Below are 20,303 nucleotides of genomic sequence, written 5' to 3'. Positions count from 1 at the left end.
AAAAAGTGGTTGGTATTGGATTTTTTTTTTGTTTCTTGTTTTTTGGAGAAAGGGTCTCGCTCTGTCACTCAGGCTGTGGTGCAGTCTTGGCTCCCTGCAATCTCTGCCTCCTGGGTTCAAGCAATTCTCGTGCCTCAGCCTTCCCAGTAGCTGGGATTTCAGTTGCATACCACCACACCCGGCTAATTTTTGTATTTTTGGTAGAGAAAGGGTTTCATCAGGTTGGCCAGGCTGGTCTTGAACTCCTGATATCAGGTGATACACCTGCCTCAGCCTCCCAAAGTGCTGAGATTACAGGTATGAGCTGCACCTAGCCGGTATTGGATATATTCTGAAGGTAAAACACATAAAAACAGCTGATGGACTAGATGTAGACAGAGGAAAACAGAATTAAGAATTAACCTAAAAGGTTCAGGTTCTAAGCTTTTAGTCTAAGTGGCTGGGTGAACAGGGGGATAATTTACAAAAACAGGATGTGTAGGGTGAACCAAGCACTCTATTTTGAAAATGTTACATTTGAGATATTTATCAGATATTCAAATGGAGTTGTCAAGCAGACAGTTGGACATAAAAAGTTGGATTAAGTATAGAGATGAGCTGAGGCTAGAGACATCATGGGACTTGATGAAATCCCCCAGGAAGAGAGAGAAGAGGGCCAAGGGCTGAGTCCTTTTTCAGTTAAGAGGAAAGGCCTATCCATTTAAGTTCTCATTAATTGATATAGACAAAAAGTAAACAATAAGGGCAAGGTACTACTATAGACTTAAAGCTTTAATTTTTCTTTGGTAATCAAAGCATGCCTAAAATAAATATTCCAACATCCAGTTACGTGAACAGATCGTACAAGCTATGAATGATTAAAATGGAGACTATCTTGCCCCAGGGATCTAGTGCACCCCGGCTGGTGTCAGCTTAAAGCCTTCCTCTCAACTGTGTGCTATTCACTGGGGTTATAATGAAGGTCCTATAGTTAATTAACTATAACGCCATCATTCCTGGGGAACAAATGCTTGCCTCTCTCAATTCCTCCTGCTTCTTTCCCTGTTTAGAATGTCTAACTTTGGGAGCTGTGCATTTAATCACTCCCATCTCTTGAATACAGCAAATACCCAGCTCTCCTTTACCTTCACTGACAGCAATGCCTGGGATCCAGATACTTCTGCACATACCAACTGCAGGAATCTACTGTAAAGACACACGTCCTAGTGATTTTATTATAGAACTGTGAAAGAGATGAGATTATACTCTGTTTTTTGGTGTTTGTATTACCTCTGTTTAGCGGAACATTATGGCAGCAAAAACAAAAAAATAAATAAAAGCAAACCTATAGCTTTCATTGTATAGGATAAGGAAATTGTACAAAAAGAACTCAAAATATTACTTACTAAAATAGCATTCAAAATCTGGCCTCCACTGACTTATTGCTGTTGAACAAAGGTGACAATCTTTGGTGAAATCTAAACAGCTATTGTGCATAGTGCTAGAAGTTATAACCACCTGCAGACATTTCTGCCTTTTCATTCAGGCAGCTCAGATTGTGAATTGGTGATGATGGAGAAAGAGCTCTTGGGTTAAATTACTACACTTTGGATTTTGATAGTTTAAGGATTTTAGTAGCCTTAAGAATTCTAGACAAAGACAGTTACGGATAAACCCCTTTGGATCCCATTTCTGAAAGATTCACTCCCTTACTGAAACATCTGACCAAGAATTAAGTTAGTCAGCCCTGGGTGTCTGAGGTTCCACATGCTCAGATTCAACTGACTGCAGATTAAAAATATTCAGAAACAGCAACAACAGCACAATAAAAAAACAAGTAAAGGACAGGCACAGTGAGTCATGCCTGTAATCCCAGTGCTTTGGGAGGCTGAGGTAGTTTGAAGCCAGCAGTTTGAGACCAGTCTGTGCAACATAGCAAGACCTGGTCTCTATGAGAAAAAAATTTAAAAATGAGCCAAGTGGGTGGCACATGCCTATAGTCCTAGCTACTCGGGGAGTGAGGTGGTAGGATCCCTTGAACCCAGGAGTTTGAGGTTATATTGAGTTATGATCACACCACTGCACTCCAGCCTGGGCAACAGAGCAAGATCCCATCCCTAAAAAAAACAAAACGAAACAACAACAACAAAAACACCAAGTTAAAAAAATATGGTACAACAACTTTACATAACATTTATATTATATTAGGTATTATAAGTAATCTAGAAACAATTTAAGTATACAGAGGCCATACGGTTATATATGTTATACGCAAACACTATGCCATTTTATGTAAAGTACTTGAACACCTGTGGATTTTGGTATCTGCAAGGGGTCTTAGAACCAATCCCCTGAGGACATTGAGGGATGACTGCATATTCTCTAGTTTTTCCCCTAACCTTTCCCTTGATTAGTAATTGGCCAACTTCTGGGGTTGACAAAGACATGCACTTCACCCCATGTCCTAAATATGTGTAGCTATACTCACCGAACCTCTCACAAGTGCCCATGGGAGTCCCACAAATCCTGTTCTGAATTTCAGAGACCAAAAGGTGAAGAAAAGGAACATATGCCAGAAAGCAATCACTTCAAAAGAGGAATTTACCAGAAAAGGAAGACAACTGGGGACTATAAACATACTTCCCCACAGCGGGAGGAAGGGTATTCAAAGGCCAGAGAAGAAGATAATCTCATCCTGCCAGTTATGGTCCTACCTGTCCTGACTCAATGTTCGAAATTTTTTTTTCTTTTTTTTTTTTTTTTGAGACAAGAGTCTCACTCTGTCATGTTCTACACAAATATTTTCTCCTTTCCACCCCCCCCTTTTTGAAACAGAGTCTTGCTCTGTTGCCCAGGCTGGGGTGCAGTGGTGTGATCTCAGCTCACTGCAGCCTCTGCCTCCCAGGTTCAAAAGATTCTTGTGCCTCAGCCTCCCGAGGAGCTGGGATTACAGGCATGTGCCACCACGACCAGTTAATTTTTGTATTTTTAGTAGAGACAGGGTTTCTCCATGTTGGCTAGGCTAGTCTTGAACTCGTGACCCCAAGTAATGTGTCTGCCTCAGCCTCCCAAAGTGCTGGAATTACAATCATAAGCCACCACACCTGGGTCCCCTTTTCCCTTTTTATAATTGCCCTTCTATCTATTCCTCAATCATCAATGTGGTAGGCAATCTCAACTTGTTCATCTCATTACCTCTCAGAGAGGGTTCTAATCTTTCCATCCATTAATTACTTTGGATGCAGGATGATCCATCTCTTCAGGCACTTCTGATATTCCAGAATTTTTGCTCTATGATCAATTTTTTTTTTTTTTTTTTTTGAGACGGAGTCTCGCTCTGTCACCCAGGCCGGAGTGCTGTGCCGCGATCTCAGCTCACTGCAAGCTCCGCCTGCCAGGTTCACGCTATTCTCCTGCCTCAGCCTCCCGAGTAGCTGGGACTACAGGCGCCCGCCACCATGCCCGGTTAACTTTTTTTTTGTATTTTTTAGTAGAGACGGGGTTTTACAGTGTTAGCCACGATGGTCTCGATCACCTGACCTTGTGATCTGCCCGCTTCAGCCTCCCAAAGTGCTGGGATTACAGGCGTGAGCCACCACGCCTGGCCTCTATGATCAAATTTAAAGCAACATTTTGTTTTTCTATGTCGACTGGCAAAATAAAATTTGAGGATCAAATGGGGCTCAATTTTTCATGATATTGTCTCATGTCAGGTAAGTACCTTGCGTTCCTTGATGAAGAAAATTCTGACATGTGAGTGGGTCCAGAACTATGAGGCAAGATTAATGACACCTTTATCTTTCAGCCTTACTTCTTAAGCCTGACATTAGAAATACTTTATTAAATATCAAGCAGGATCTACTGCCCCCAAACAAAATAGAAATGTGGAATAAGAAAAAAAAGTCCTCATCTTCTTACAGTAAACAATTAATCCACTACTAAAAACTACATCTTAGCAAATCCACATTTTAATAAATCAGATGCCATCTATTAACCAGGTACACTTTATAGCTGGTGGCATCTCCATCATTTATCATTTTCTATAGCAAATTAACTCAAATAAAATTCCTCAAAATACAAAGCTTTAAAGTGTGGCAAGAAAGAAGCCTGAGATTTTATTCCAATATTCTTTCATTTTGTGCAACAATATTAAAACCTTACTTCAGACAGTCCATCAGCTTTAAAGACCAATGATATGGGCCCGGCACGGTGGCTCACACCTGCAATCCCAGCACTTTGGGATGCCGAAGTGGGCGGATGGATCACGAGGTCAGGAGATTGAGACCATCCTGGCTAACACGGTGAAACCCCGTCTCTACTAAAAATATGAAAAAATTAGCTGGGTGTGGTGGCAGGTGCCTGTAGTCCCAGCTACTCGGGAGGCTGAGGCAGGCGGAGGCGGAATTTGCAGTGAGCCAAGATCATGCCACTGCACTCCAGCCTGGGCGATAGAGCAAGACTCCGTCCCAAAAAAAAAAAAAAAAAGTCATCACCATTCTCTTAATCTCAAGTACCCAGGGACACATACACTGCAGAAAGTCGCAGGGACCTCTGCCTAGGAAAGCCAGGTATTGTCCAAGTTTTCTCCCCATGTGATGGTTTGAAATCTGGCCTTATGGGAAGGGAAAGACTGGATTGTCCCCCAGCCTGACACCTGTGAAGGGTCTGTGCTGAGGAGGATTAGTGTAAGAGGAAAGAAGGCCTCTTGGCAGTTAAGATAGAGAAAGGCATCTGTCTCCTGCCCATCCCTGGGCAATGGAACCTCTCGGTATAAAACTTCATTGCACGTTCTATTTACTGAGATGGGAGAAAACCACCTTAGGGCTGAAGGTGGGATGTGCTAGCGGCAATGCTGCTCTTTATGCACTAAAAAAGTTTATGGAGATGTTTACATATGCATATCAAGGCACAGCACTTTTCCTTAAACTTATTCAAGTCACACAGATCTTTATTCCTATGTCTTACTGCTGACCTTCTCCCTACTATGAACCTATTGTCCTGCCACTTCCCTTCTTCTGAGATGGTAAAGATAATGACTAATAAATACTGAGGGAACTCACAGACCAGTGCAGGCGGGGGTCCTCTGTATCCTGAGCGCTGGTCCCCTGGGCCCACTTTTTCTTCCTCTATACTTTGTCTCTGTGTCTCATTTCTTTTCTCAAATCTCTCTTTCCACCTAATGAGAAACACCCACAGGTGTGGAGGGGCAGGCCACCCCTTCACTAAACCCTTGGAATTTCCAAGAGGTAGGTGTCTTTATCCATGGTGGGTCTCTTGGACCATATCTAAGTTTATATTAACAAAGTGACTCATGCTGGGGCCCTATATAGTTGGATTTTTGATGTTCCGTTCTTGTTGCCTAGGCTGGAGTGCAATGGTGTGATCTTGGCTCACTGCAACCTCTGTCTCCCAGGTTCAAGCGATTCTCCTGCCTCAGCCTCCCAAGTAGCTGGGATTATAGGCATGCACCACATCTGGCTAATTTTTAGTAGAGATAGGGTTTCATCATGTTGGTCAGGCTGGTCTCAAACTCCTGACCTCAAGTGATCCACTTGCCTCAGCCTCCCAAAGTGCTGGGATTACAGGCATGAGCCACTGCGGCCAGCCGCTACATAGTTTTAAGATCAAGGTTGGACATACGGGAAAGACCAACCACATGATCAGAGGATTGGGGCTTTCCAACTTCCCAACCTCCAGGGAAGGGAGGGAAAGCTTGAAGACTGAGCTCAATCACATGGCCAATGATTCAATCAATACCTAATTAATGGCATCTCAATAAAACTCTGAACACTTGAAGCTTGGGTGAGCATCCCTCGGTGGTGACACACATCAATGTGCCAGGAGGGTGACAAGTCCTGAGGACATAGAAGCTTCATGTTTAGTACCCTCTCAGACTTTCCCGTGTGTCCTAATTTGTATTCTTTATAAACAAACTATAGCAAGCTTAGCACTTTCTGAGGGGGTAATGCAAACCTCTTAATTTGTAGCCAGTTGGTTAGAAGTACAGGTGGCTTGTGGATCCTGAGGCTTGTGGTTAGTGTCTGAAGTGAGAGCAATCTTGTGGGGAACTATGCTCTTAACCTATGAAGGGTGCGATAACTCTGGGTAGTTAGCATCGGAACTACATTGTAAGTGATCACTCAAAATGTGTCAGGCAATGAATACATAACAGCCATGATTCCTGACAGTACGGGGCTTACAACACAGAAGAGAAACAAGTAAACAAACACGGTTAGAAATTGTGGTGATTAAAGATATTAAGGAGTATAATACATTTTAAGAAACAATGTAACACATTCCAACATGAGGCTATTAGTAGGAAATCATTTATGATCAACTAAATCTGACCACTAGAATAGTTGCTTGCCGGGGACTAAATAGCCATTTACGAATCTATGAATGATTGGACTTCACATCTTGGGAGCTACAAAGATATCTGAGGAGCTGCAGAATTGTACAAAATGAAGCAGTTGCCAGGGGTTTCTCTGATCTGAAAACAGATGAGTGCTAAAAATGCAAAGACACTTGTAATCTCCTAATCAAAACCAACAACACCTCTTAGTAGTTATTTTCATTATTTTTCCCCCCAACAATCTGTAGTAAGAAACATTTAGTTCCTTCACCTAACAGGAACTTGGCAGTAACCAAATGAAATGCCAGACAGATTTTTGAATTCGGACCTCTCTAGACACAGAATTTAGAATTCCTATGGTAAGTCATCTGTGTTACGTTCTTTTCTGCTAGTTAATTTGCTGGTTTACTGAAATTAGCAAACAGGGCAAGATATGTACCACTTAACAAGTGAAAGCCAAGGGGAAAAAACATTACCATGCATGCTGTGCTCCAAATGTCAGCAGGGGTATTATAGCCAGATCCTATCAGAACTTCCAAGGAACGATACTGCCTTGTTTGAATATCTTCAGTGAAATGTTTGTGCTGAGAAAATGAAGGAAACAGTATTTTAAACTTCATTCTAAAAAGTAACAAGTCAATACTGCTTAACAATGAAGATGAAAACAAACTCTCTGAAGTTTTTCCCAAACCAAAGTTCTCACTTTGCTTATTTCTTAAACAGCATTTTTATGTTATTAGCTCCAACAATCCTTTGCCTTACACACAGCTACTCCAAATTATTTTTACAAACAATAGATACACAGGTCTAGGAAACAACAACAGCTTTATTCTTTTTAAAAATTGTTTTAGTAAAGATGAGGTCTTGCTATGTTGCCCATGCTGGACTCAAAACTCCTGGGCTCAAGTGATCCACCCGCCTTGGCCTCCCAAAGTGCTGGGATTACAGGCGTGAGCTACCACACCAAGGAATCCAAACTCTTTAACCTTGCAATTTACTATACTTGTCTTTAATAAGTATCTTTCTGTGCCTTTATTGGTGATGTTGATGTTCTACCTAGAGTACTTTTTGCTGTTTTAGTCAAATTTCATCTAGTACCCTTTGAAGCCCTGGTCTATACTAGTTTTCTACCTGAAGGCTTTCTCTGTGTAATTTCCTCTTTTCACAAACACAGTTCCCTGTTTTTAAATTTCAATGGGATTAGAGAATCGTCTTCCACACTTTTCTATCACATTTGAATAACTGAATTTTGTTTCCTGTATATGACTCATACTAAGCTGCTTTTTTCCTTCATTATTCATTTATTTTTATCATGGAAAATTTCAAATATATACAAAAGTAGAAAGAATCATGAACCCCATGCCATTTATTATACTAGTGTCACAAAGCAATTACCACTCATTGCCAGTCTATTTTCAACTGTATCCCAACCCTGCCACTGCACCTACACCAGATTTTAAGTACATACTAGACATTTTATTTTCATTCATAAATATGGCTTTCTGAAAGATTACTCTTTTTAACTGTGACATTTTCTCGCCTAAAAAAAAAAAAATTAAGATTCAAAACCAAAGAATCAGAGTTTCAATGTTGAAAGTGAACATCAAATCTTTAGTATGAGAGGTGAAAACAGGCTGAGTGCGGCACATCACTATGAAATTATGTTACTTCCACTGGGGGAAAAGGTTTCATATAAAGATTAAGAATTAGAATGGCATCGGTCTTTAGTACCATCAAGACTGGAAACTAAAAAGCAATGGAGCAACGACATTCTGAAAGAAAATGTTTTCTAGCCTAGAATTCTCTACATAGGAAACTGAGTGTGAAAGCAGAATAAAGACGATCAGATGTGCAAATCCTACCCTTCTCCCACCCAATCTCATACCCTTTCTCAGGAAACTATTTTATGTTGCATGTACTCTACAAAAAAGATGACATAAACCAAGAAAGAAAGGAGACACAGAAAACAGGGGATATATATATAGAGAAAATAATAAATCTCCAGGATGACGGTGAAGGGAAATCCCAAGTGATAGTTATGTAGCAGACCTACAGGGCAACCCAATCAGATGAACAGAGATTAGAAGACTCCAGGTTCTAGGATAGAGCGCTTTAGAAAGATAATAGTAGAAAGAACACTCAATGTATCTGTACATATATTTTTTTTTTTTTTTGAGACGGAGTCTCGCTCTGTCGCCCAGGCTGGAGTGCAGTGGCGCTATCTCGGCTCACTGCAAGCTCCACCTCCCGGGTTTATGCCATTCTCCTGCCTCAGACTCCCGAGTAGCTGGGACTACAGGCGCCCGCCACCTCGCCCGGCTAATTTTTTTGTATTTTTAGTAGAGACGGGGTTTCATTGTGTTAGCCAGGATGGTCTCGATCTCCTGACCTCGTGATCCGCCCGTCTCGGCCTCCCAAAGTGCTGGGATTACAGGCTTGAGCCACCGCGCCCGGCCGTATCTGTACATATTAAAGTGTATTTACAACACTGGGTAAAAGTATGGGATTGAATTAAGTGATCAACAGTACAAAGAAAACTAAGCAAATGAAACATGTTATGTTTCATTATGTTATGTTTTATAACATGTTTCAGAACGGAAGGAAACCATAGAAAGGTTCAGAAAGGAAAAGGAACCACAATATATGCTCACTTCAGCTGAGGATAGCATTAGAGTCTCAATGATATAAACATGGAATGATCATGTAGCCAAAAATTAGATACATTGGGGAAATGAGGAATTTGTGCTGTGATGCTAGATAAGTCCTATTTTCCAGGAGGAAAAAAATAATATGTAACACTGAAAACAAAATTGGAGTAATATAACCTGTTATTAGTAATATAAAGGTAAATACTGTTATGGGGAGTGAAAAACTGGTGAAAGAAGTAGGCAAAGTTTTAAATAAAAGCTTCAATAACTCACTGTCTCCCCCACTGTGTAAATAAATGCATGCCTGATAAGCAAAAAAGAAAAAGAAAAAAGAAAAAAAAAGAATAAAAAGCTTAGTACAGTGGTCCCTCAGTGTACTTCGGGGATTAGTTTCCGAATTCCCCGAGCATAACAAAATCTGTGCAAACTCAAGTTTCACAGTTGGCCCAGAACTCAAATATACAAAAAGCCAGCCCTCCATATATGTGCATTTCACATTCCTCGAATACTGTTTTCGATCCTTGTTTGGTTAAAAAAAATCTGTGTATAAGTGGACTTGTGTAGTTCAAACCTATGTTGTTCAAAAGTTGACTGTATTTTTAATATTTTTAATAATACAGCTCATTAAAAATTATGTAAAATTCCATTACTGAATGCCATATGCTGATGTGCTGAAGAGATCAAGAAGTGAGATCCAATCTGAATCCAATGGGGTGCAACACACATGTATTGTTCACCACTGTGTCCTAATGCCTACATCAGAGTATGTGCCAATATGTTTGCTGAATGAGTGAATGGGTGAAAAGAACATAGTCATTTTTTTTCTTTTGAGATGGAGTCTCGCTCTGTCACCCAGGCTGGAGTGCAGTGGTGTGATCTCGGCTCACTGCAAGCTCCGCCTCCTGGGTTCACGCCATTCTCCTGCCTCAGCCTCCCGAGTAGCTGGGACTACAGGTGCCCGCCACCAAGTCCGGCTAATTTCTTTTTTGTATTCTTAGTAGAGACGGGGTTTCACTGTGTTAGCCAGGATGGTCTCGATCTCCCGACCTCGTGATCCGCCCGCCTCAGCCTCCCAAAGTGCTGGGATTACAGGTGTGAGCCAAGAACGCAGTCATTTTAAATGCAGAGACACTGCTATGGTTTGAATGTCTGTCCCCTTTGAAACTAATATTGAAACTTCATGTCCGATGTTCACAGTACTACTAGCAGGTGGGACCTTTAAGCCTTTAAGAGGTGGCTGGGTCATGAGGGGTTGCCTTCACGAATGGACTAACGGGTTATCACAGGGTGGGAATGAATTAACAGAGTAGACTTGTTATAAAAGTTGAAGAGAGATTAATTCTGTTGTGATGTAAGTAACAGAAGACTCTACCGGAATAAAGAAAAGTGTGCCACATAGGTAAGAAAACACACATGAAGGTGTTCCAAACATAAAGGCACAGGAGCCTGAAACATGGTGTGGACAGGAAACTGGCATTTGACATTTGTACAGTGTGATATTTGTTAGAGTCAATACATTTCTCCACAATTTATTTGCTAAAATATTTACTGAGTACCTGCTATGTACCAGGCACTGTTCTAAGTACTAAATATAGATACAGCAGTAAACCAGAAAAACTTTGTTGTGATATGATGTACATTCTATTGAGAGGCTTATTAAGCAAATAAACATACAATATTAGGTTGTGTTAAGTGTTGTGGAGAAAAAAAAGTTACAGGGAGAAAGGAAGAGTAGGCAAATACATGAGTGAATATGATAAAGGTATGTGTTTGGGGAGTGGCAGTTTGTTAATTACATTAGGTGTTTAGGGGGGAAGATCTCCCTGATAAGTGATATCTGGGTAAAAACTTAAAGAAAATGAAGGAGTTGTACGTGAAGAGGATTCCAAGCAGAAGGAAGAGTAAGTTCTCTTTGCTTGGTGGTGTGTGGGTAAGGACTTTGGTATTCATTCTGAAGGGAGCCACTGCAAAGTTTAGAGAATATATGACTTGACTTACATTTAAAATGGCCGACTAGACACAGGTAGTATGTGCCTTATCCACAGAAAGGAACTAGAACAGTCAGAAGATACCCACATTTTGAACAGATTGTCCAGGAAAGAATGCTAGGATTCACCAGAGAAGTGATAGGAAGCACCAGAAGTAAGGAAAGGGTTTGAGGAAACCGGCATGGGCATACAGTAAGAGAGAAATCCCCAGCATTCCACATTCTGAAAATGGGTTTTATGACCTTGGTTATGGGAGAAACCCTGAACCAACTAGGGCCTCAGGCCTGACATACAGAACTGCCTAAAGTTTGGACAGATGTTGCTCCAAAAAGGGAACCCAAAGAGAATCCCACAGGCATCTGAATCTAAGCGGCTTCAGCTGGGTGCCATTTTGACAGCCTTGATACCAGGGATCTGCAGACACAGCTGCTGTCACTCCACTGCTCTGAGGAAGGAGAGGGGAGGCTAGCACTCTCATGCACTCCCGGGAGGGTCCCCATCACCCTGCCATGGGCTGCTGTTGAGACCAAGATGTGAGTGGACCACATTCCCCACAGCTCCTTCCCCGTGCTGCTGGCCTAAGAGGGACCCTCCCTTCTCTGGTCCCAGGCATAAAGTGCTATTTTCAGAGTTTAATGCTAGGTTGTGCCTTGCCCTTTCGGGCTGACCTGGCTGTAGCTGCCACTTGGCTGAGGAGGGACAGGGAAACCAGGCTCTCCTATGCATAACTAAGAAAACAGGCTTCTGTGAGACTGAGACTTGAGTGTACCATAACTCCCCACAGTTTCTTGCCCATGCTGTTCATTTGAGAGGGAACCTACCCTTTCAGTCACAGGCCAACAGCTGGCACCATTTTGAGAGTTTACAGCTGGGCTATGCGCTGCCCTTGGGTGACACGGCTGCAACTGCCACCCAGCTGGGAGACGGACAGCAGAGACCAAGCTTCTCTAAGCACACTTAGGAAAATATCCATTGCCCTGCTATGAGCGGCTGTAAAACTAGGGACTAGCCCCCTCCGACCCATCACAGCTAACAACAACAACAACACAGACTGCTTGGGTCCCAGCGGGTTGCTCCACCACTCTAACTGCCATCCCCCACATTATACCAGCTGCCCAGGGGCCTGAGAACCTGCCCATATACCCAGTCAGAGACCCAAGAATTCACCCCTCCAAGACCCATTAACACGGGAACCAACGTAAACTGCTCTGGGGCCTAAAAACAGGAACACTCAGCCCACTAATGCCGCCATCAGGGTTCAAAGACTGGCTCAGTTGGCATCCAAGTCCCCAGCAAAACCTCACCACAACCTAAACTGTACCCTAAGCCACAGAGGAAACTGCAGATACCCCTGACCCTGTGTACTGCTAAAAAAGTTAAACAAAAACCATACTACCAGAGGTACCAAAATCAAAATCAAAAAGTATCTTACTTAACCAACGACATATATACAACTTCAGAAAAATATTCTCCCCTACGAAAGCAATTTCAAAAAAATTGAAACAAGTGACTACTGCAACAAACATGCAGATATCAATGGAAGACACAGAAAACATAAACAGGTAAATATGACAGCACCAAAGGACCACAACAATTGTCCAGCAACAGATCCGAACAAAAAAGAATCCCTTGAAATGCCAAATACATCAAAATATTCATTTTAAAGAAGCTTAATTAGATGCAAAAGAAATCTGAAAATCAATACCAGGAAATCAGAAAATCCATTCAAGATTTTGAATGAGAAATTTACCAAGGTGACAGATATCTTTTTTTTTTTTTTTTTTTCTTTTGAGACGGAGTCTCGCTCTGTCGCCCAGGCTGGAATGCAGTGGCCGGATCTCAGCTCACTGCAAGCTCCGCCTCCCGGGTTTACGCCATTCTCTTGCCTCAGCCTCCCGAGTAGCTGGGACTACAGGCGCCCGCCACCTCGCCCGGCTAGTTTTTTTTTTTTGGTTTTTTTTTTTTGTATTTTTTAGTAGAGACGGGGTTTCACCGGGTCAGCCAGGATGGTCTCGATCTGCTGACCTCGTGATCCGCCCGTCTCGGCCTCCCAAAGTGCTGGGATTACAGGCTTGAGCCACCGCGCCCGGCCAAGGTGACAGATATCTTTTTTTTTTTTTTTTTTTTTTTGAGACGGAGTCTCGCGCTGTGTCACCCAGGCTGGAGTGCAGTGGCGCGATCTCGGCTCACTGCAAGCTCCGCCTCCCAGGTTCACGCCATTCTCCTGCCTCAGCCTCCGAGTAGCTGGGACTACAGGCGCCCGCCACCACGCCCGGCTAGTTTTTTGTATTTTTAGTAGAGACGGGGTTTCACCATGTTAGCCAGGATGGTCTTGATCTCCTGACCTCGTGATCCACCCGCCTCGGCCTCCCAAAGTGCTGGGATTACAGGCTTGAGCCACCGCGCCCGGCCAAGGTGACAGATATCTTAACAACAACAACAAACCCCAGAAATTCTAGAACTAAAAAACTCATTGAAGCAGGGCACAGTTGCTCACATCTGTAATCCTAGCACTTTTGGAGGCTAAGGTGCTTGAGCCCAGGAGTTCGAGACAAGCCTGGGCAACATAGTGAGACCTTGTCTCTACTAAAAAAAATTAGATAAGTGTGTTGGCATGCACCTGGGGTCCCAGCTACTCAGGAGGCTGAGGCAGGAGGATCGCTTGAGCCCAGGAGATTGAAGCTGCAGTAAGCTGTGATCATACCACTGCATTCCAGCCTGGGTGACACAGTGAGACCATGTCTCAAATAAATTAATAAATTAAATAAAAAATTTATTTAAGGAAATACAAAATACATTCGAAAGCTTCAATAATAGACTAGGACAAGCAGAAGAATCTGAGAACTTGAAGACAGGTCCTCTGAAATATTCTAGTCAGATAAATATAAGGAAATAAAAAAAATTAGCTGAGCCTGGTGGTGTGTGCCTGTAGTCTCAGCTACTCAGGAGGCTAGGGCAGGAGGACTGCTTGAACCCAGGAGTTAAAGGTTGCAAGAAGCTATGATGGCACCACTTCATTTCTACCTGAGCAACAGAGACCCTGTTTCTAAATAATAATAATAATAATAAATTAATTAAATGAATAAATTTTTTTTTTAAGTTTAGAAAACCTCTTTAAGAAAATAGTAGATAGGCCGGGCGCGGTGGCTCAAGCCTGTAATCCCAGCACTTTGGGAGGCCGAGGCGGGTGGATCACGAGGTCAGGAGATCAAGACTATCCTGGCTAACATGGTGAAACCCCATCTCTACTAAAAATACAAAAAACTAGCCGGGCGTGGTGGCGGGCGCCTGTAGTCTCAGCTACTTGGGAGGCTGAGGCGGGAGAATGGCGTGAACCCGGGAGGCGGAGCTTGCAGTGAGCCGAGATCACGCCACTGCACTCCAGCCTGGGAGACACAGCGAGACTCCGTCTCAAAAAAAAAAAAAAAAAAAAAAAAAAGAAAATAGTAGATAAAAATTTCCCAAGTCTAACAAGTGAGTTAAGGCATCCAGATACAGGAGGCCCACTGATCCCCAGGCAAATACTGGGGAGAGGGAGGAGACTTTCCCACAAGAAACAAAAGCTGAGGGATTAAAAAAAAAAAAAGCTGAGGGATTTTATCAACACCAGACTTGTCCTTACAAGAAATCTTAAAGAAAGAAAATCTTTCTTCAATCAGAAAGAAAACTCATTAATGAGCAATAAGTAATCATGTGAAGGTACAAAACTCACCAGTAAATATACAGAAAAACACAGAATATTATAACACTGTTAACTGTAGTGTGTAAACTATTCTTACCCTAAGTAGAAAGACAGATCAACCAATCAAAAAAAACTACAGCAACTTTTCAAGATACAGGCAGTCAAAAATGTTGCTGGGAAAACTAGATACCCATATGCAGAAAAATGAAACTCAATTCCTATCTCCCATAATACATAAAAATCAAATCAAAATAGATCAAAGACTGAAATCTAAGATCTCAAACTTTGAAGATACTATAAGGAAACATTTGGGAAAATCTCCAGGACACTGGTCTGGGCAAAAATTTTCTTGAGCAATACCTCACAAGCACAGGCAACCAAAACAAAAATGGACAAATGGGATAACATGAAGTTAAACAGCTTCTGCACAGCAAAGAAAACAATCAACAAAGTGAAGAGACAACCCATAGAATGGGAGAAAATATTTGCAAATTACCCATCTGACAGGGGAATAACCAGAATATAAAAGGAGCTCAAGCAACTCTATAGGAAAAAAAATCTAATAATCTGATCAAAAAATGGGCCAAAGATTTGAATAGACATTTCTCAAAACACATGCAAATGGCAAAGAGGCATATGAAAAGGTGCTCAACATCACTGACCATCAGAGAGAGGCAAATCGAAGCTACAACGAGAGCATCTCACCCTAGTTAAAATGGCTTACGTCCAAAAGTTGGCAATAACAAATGCTGGCAAGGATACGGAGAAAAGGGAACCTTCATGCACTGTTGGTAGGAATGTAAACTGGTTACAACCACCATGGAGAACAGTTTGGAGGTCCCTCAGAAAACTAAAAATAGAGCTATCCAGCAATCCCATTGCTGCGTAAATAATCGAACAAAAGGAAATCTGTATACAAAAAAGATGTCTGCACTCTGATGTTTGTTGTAGCACTGTTCACATTTTCTAAGATTTGGAAGCAACCGAAGTGTCCATCAACAGATGAATAAAAAAATGTGGTGCATATACACAGTGAAGTACTATTCAGCCATAAAAAGAATGGGATCTTGTCATTTACAACAACATGGATGGAACTGGATATCATTATGTTAAGTGAAATAAGCCAGACACAGAAAGACAAATTTCACATGTTCTCACTTATTTGTTGGAGCTAAAAATCAAAACAATAGAACTCAAGGATACAGAGAGTAGAAGGATGGTTACCAGAGGCTGGGAAGGGTAGTGTGGGAGAAGTGGGGAGGTAAGGATGTTAAAGAATAATGGGTATAAAAAAATTACTTACAAATAATAAGATCTACTCTTTGATAGCACAACAGGGTGACTACAGTGAATAATTATATATTTAAAAATAACGAGAAGAGTATAATTGGATTGTCACAACACAAAGGATAAATGCTTAAGGGGATGGATACCCCATTCTCCACGATGTGATTATTTCACAGTGCATGCCTGTGTCAAAACATCTCAGATATCCCACAAATACATACACCTAGTATGCACCCACTAAAAATTAAAAAAATTTTTAAAAACAATCACACTATCCAAAGCAATCTATAGGTTCAATTCTTTTCAAAATACCAATGTCATTTTTTCACAGAATTAGAAAAAACAATTCTAAAATTCACAAAAAAAGTACCTAAACAGCCAAAGGAATCCTAAGCAAAAAGAAAAAAGCTAGAAGCATTACACTATCTGACTTAAATTATACAAGGTTATAGCAACTAAAACAGCATGTATTAGTATTAAAATAGATACACAGATCAATGGAACAGAATAGAGAACCTAGAAATAAAGCCACATACTTAACAGCAAACTGATCTTTGAAAAGTCAACAAGCACATTCACTGGGGAAAAGACATCCTTTTCAGTAAATGGTTCTGGGAAAACTGGACTGGCATATGCAGAGGAATAAAAGATCCCTATCACTCACCATACACAAAAATCAACTCAAGACCGATTAAAGACTTGAATATAAGACCTGATACTCATGACAAAGACCTCAAAAGCACAGGCAACAAAAATAAAAATAGACAAATGGGACTTAAACAAAAAAGCTTCTGCACAGCAAAAGAAATAATCAAGAGTCAATGGCAACCTGCAAAATGGGAGAAAATATCTGCAAACTATATGACCCAACAGGGAACTAACATCCAGAATTTACAAGAAACTCAAACAACTCAACGAAAAAACCCCCAAATAATCCCATTAAAAGGTAGGCTAAGGACATGAATAGAGATTTTTCAAAAGAAGACAAATGGCCAACAAATACATGAAAAAATGTCCACTATCACTAACCAGCAGAGAAATGCAAATTAAAATCACAATGAGATATCTTTCACCAATCAGAGTGGCTATTACTAAAAATACAAAAAAAAACCCAAAAAAACAAAAAAAAACATGTTGGAGAGGATGTGGAGAAAAGGGAATTCTTATACACTCTTGGTGGGAATGAAAATCAGCACAATCCCTATAGAAAATAGTATGAAAGGCCAGTCGTGGTGGCTCATGGCTGTAATCCCAGCACTTCAGGAGTCCGAGGTAGGCAGATTACGAGGTTAGGAGATCAAGACCATGCTGGCCGACAAGGTGAAACCCTGTCTCTACTAAAAATACAAAAAATTAGCCGGCCGTGGCAGCACGTGCCTGTAGTCCCAGCTACTCGGGAGGGTGAGGCAGGAGAATTGCTTGAACCTGGGAAGGAGAGGCTGCAGTGAGCAGAGATCGCATCACTGCACTCCAGCCTGGGCAACGGAGTGAGACTCCATTTAAAAAAAAAAAAGAAAAGAAAGAAAGTAGTATGAAAATTTCTCAAAGAACAAAAAATAAAACTATCACATGATCTAGCAGTTCCACTGCTGGGTATCTGCCCAAAGGAAAATAAATCATATCAAAAAATACCTGTACTTGTATGTTTATCACAGCACTATTCATAATAAAAACTGTGGAATCAACCCAAGTTTCTAGGAGTAGATAAAGAAAATGTGGTATGGAATGGTACACAATTACCATTCAGCCATAAAAAAGAATGAAATCACGTGTTTTGCAGCAACATGGATGGAACTGGATGCCATTATCGTAATTGAAACAACTCAAACAAAGATAAATACCACATGTTTTCACTTGTAAGTGGGAGCTACATAATGTGTCCACGTGGAGGCACTGTGGAATGATGAACAATGAAGACTCAGAGGATGGGGTGAAAGGGTAGACGAAGGGAGGTTGCTTGGTGGTTACAATGTGCACTGTTCCAGTGATGGGTCCATTGAAGGCCCTGACTTCACCACAATGCAATATATCAACCTAGCAAACTGCACTTATACCTCATGAACATGTACAAATTAAAAAATAAGAGTATCACTCTGATAGATGTGTTGCCAACAGTCTATGGGGAGCTAGGTCAGCAGAAGGGAGAAAGTGAAGAAGCTATTGCAGTCACTACTGAAGTTATCCAGGGTGACCCGGACCAGATGATAGCGTAGTGGAGTAATTCTAATTACTTGGAAAGCTGCTCCACATTCTTATTAGTCAGTGCTAAGCTGTTTTTTCTAAAAGGTTATCACAATATTCTAGAATCAATATGGGAAATAAGATCCTTCTGAGGTCTGAACCATGTCCCATTTAAAAGCATATGGCTCTTTGAATACTGTCATTTATGTGTGAATCATTCTATCATAGATTTTAAAAAGATGTCCATTAAAAATAACCTTGGTCAGGCATGGTGGCTCATGCCTATAATCTCAACACGTTGGGAGGCCGAGGCGGGCAGATCACTTGAGGTCCAGAATTTGAGACCAGCCTGCCCAACATGGCGAAACCCCTCCTCTACTAAAAATACAAAAATTAGCCAGGGCATGGTGGCGCACGCCTGTAATCCTAGCTACTTAGAAGGCTGAGGCAGGAGAATCACTTGAATCTGGTAGGCAGAGGTTCCAGTGAGCTGAGATTGTGTCACTGCACTCCAGCCTGGGTGACAGAGCAAGACTCTGTCTCAAACAAAAAAACCTTAAAACACTTTCTTATTAGATACATAGTAAAAAACAACAGTATAAATAATTTGCCAATTAAAATGAGATTCCACTATTTAGCCTGAAGATCACAGAAGAAAATACTTTTCGGAGTTGTTAAAGGTAGAATAACTGATGTATCTTTTCTTTTCTTTTTTTTTGAGATGGAGTTTCACTCTTGTTGCCCAGGCTGGAATGCAATGGTGCAATCTCGGCTCACCGCAACTTCTGCCTCCCAGGTTCAAGTGATTCTCCTGCCTCAGCCTGCAGAGTAGCTGGGATTATAGGCATGCGCCAACATGCCCGGCTAATTTTTTTGTATTTTTAGTAGAGATGGGGTTTCTTCACGTGGTCAGGCTGGTCTTGAACTCCTGACCTCACGTGATCCGCCCGCCTCTGCATCCCAAAGTGCTGGGATTACAGGTGTAAGCCACCATGCCCGGCTAACTGATGTATCTTGAGTGTAATATGACACTATACATCAAAAAACATATAATTATTTGTAATTACATGTCATTAAGAATAATTAAAGTAAGTTAAATGACACTATACATCATAAAGCCCTTTTAGAAATCATGGAACTTCTGACTTAGCAATTCTATGTCTAGGACATGTCCTAAGAAAATATACAAAGATTTGTGTGCAGAGTCTCATCACAAAGAGCTGTCAAAAATACGTAGATTAAAGTGTACTAGGGAAACTATGTAATGAACTGAATTGTATTTAAATTTTTGGCTGACAAAGCAAAGTGTCCAAAATATGTTAAGTGAATTAAAAGGAGGTTACAATTTATAAGTTAGTCATCATTTTGAAAATGGGAGTAGGGGAGTATGAACATAAACACTGAGTGTCTAAAAGTTAATAACGAAATATATATATACAAGACTGGCCAGGAGTTGAGATTACTGAATCTGGGTAATGGGTATCCAAAGTGGGGTGGGGTAACAGAAGGACTTTTCATGATCACCATTACCATTCTTTCTACTTTCGTAAGTATATTTAAACTTTTCCACAGTAAAAGGTTAATTTAAATGTGAAAAAATATTCACTGAAGTGTTGTGTCAATCTGGGTATAGAACTACAGATGTTTTGCACAACTAAGTCCAAATTCTCATTCATTCTCCCAGTCACTTCAAAACACCATTGAGACAAGTTTAACTTACCACCCAACAAGCATTTCCAAGATCAGCAATCTTCACCTTGAGCTTTTCTGCATTTTTTGGCTCAAGGGGATTAACAAGAAAATTTCCAGCCGTGGATTTTCCTACAGACAACAGGCATCATCAATAAGACTGTTCAATGAACAGAGAAATACCCAATGAGTAATAAAGTTCTCCAAGGTAAGAGTAATACAGTCAGCAATACCCAAGAGACAACTTACATTTTTCTAAGACAAAAAGAGCATAGCAACACCTTGAGTTTCTAGAATTAAAAAGCTCTGCCCTCATAGCAACAAATGAAATGCTGTGTACCCAGTACATGATGGATAAAGTTAGTTACAGACTACAATTTAAAGGTAACTTAGACATACCTGTTGTAAAGCTATAGTTACATAAACAATGATACTTTTAGTCTAGAAATCTATGATTGTGTTGTGCAGGGAAGGAGTGTTGAGGAAGTATAGCTGCA

The 20,303-nt window shown here is 41.1% G+C and overlaps 1 protein-coding gene and 1 long non-coding RNA gene across 6 annotated transcripts in view; one reads left to right on the top strand and one right to left on the bottom strand.

Annotated features, from left to right (window-relative positions):
- Positions 1-20,303, bottom strand: part of SRPK1 (SRSF protein kinase 1) — a 92,810-nt gene that overhangs the window by 18,632 nt on the left and 53,875 nt on the right. For all 5 annotated transcript variants that reach the window (XR_013416474.1, XR_013416475.1, XM_015136229.3 and 2 more), the window contains 2 exons: positions 19,838-19,938; positions 6,808-6,915 (listed from right to left, as the gene is read on the bottom strand). Coding sequence is in view for 3 of the 5 variants with exons in the window: in XM_015136229.3 (XP_014991715.3) it covers positions 6,808-6,915; positions 19,838-19,938 (209 nt within the window). In the remaining 2 variants the exon portion in view is untranslated. The remainder of the gene's footprint in view (positions 1-6,807; positions 6,916-19,837; positions 19,939-20,303) is intronic.
- On the top strand, positions 14,055-15,471 carry LOC144340451 (uncharacterized). The gene is made up of 2 exons (XR_013416559.1): positions 14,055-14,092; positions 14,415-15,471. It is a non-coding gene; the product is annotated as an uncharacterized LOC144340451 (long non-coding RNA).

The sequence above is a fragment of the Macaca mulatta genome, chromosome 4 (genome assembly GCF_049350105.2).
Source record: "Macaca mulatta isolate MMU2019108-1 chromosome 4, T2T-MMU8v2.0, whole genome shotgun sequence".
Taxonomy (NCBI): domain Eukaryota; kingdom Metazoa; phylum Chordata; class Mammalia; order Primates; family Cercopithecidae; genus Macaca; species Macaca mulatta.
The sequence above is the reverse complement of the archived record's forward strand: the minus strand, read 5'-3'. Positions and strand labels throughout refer to the sequence as shown.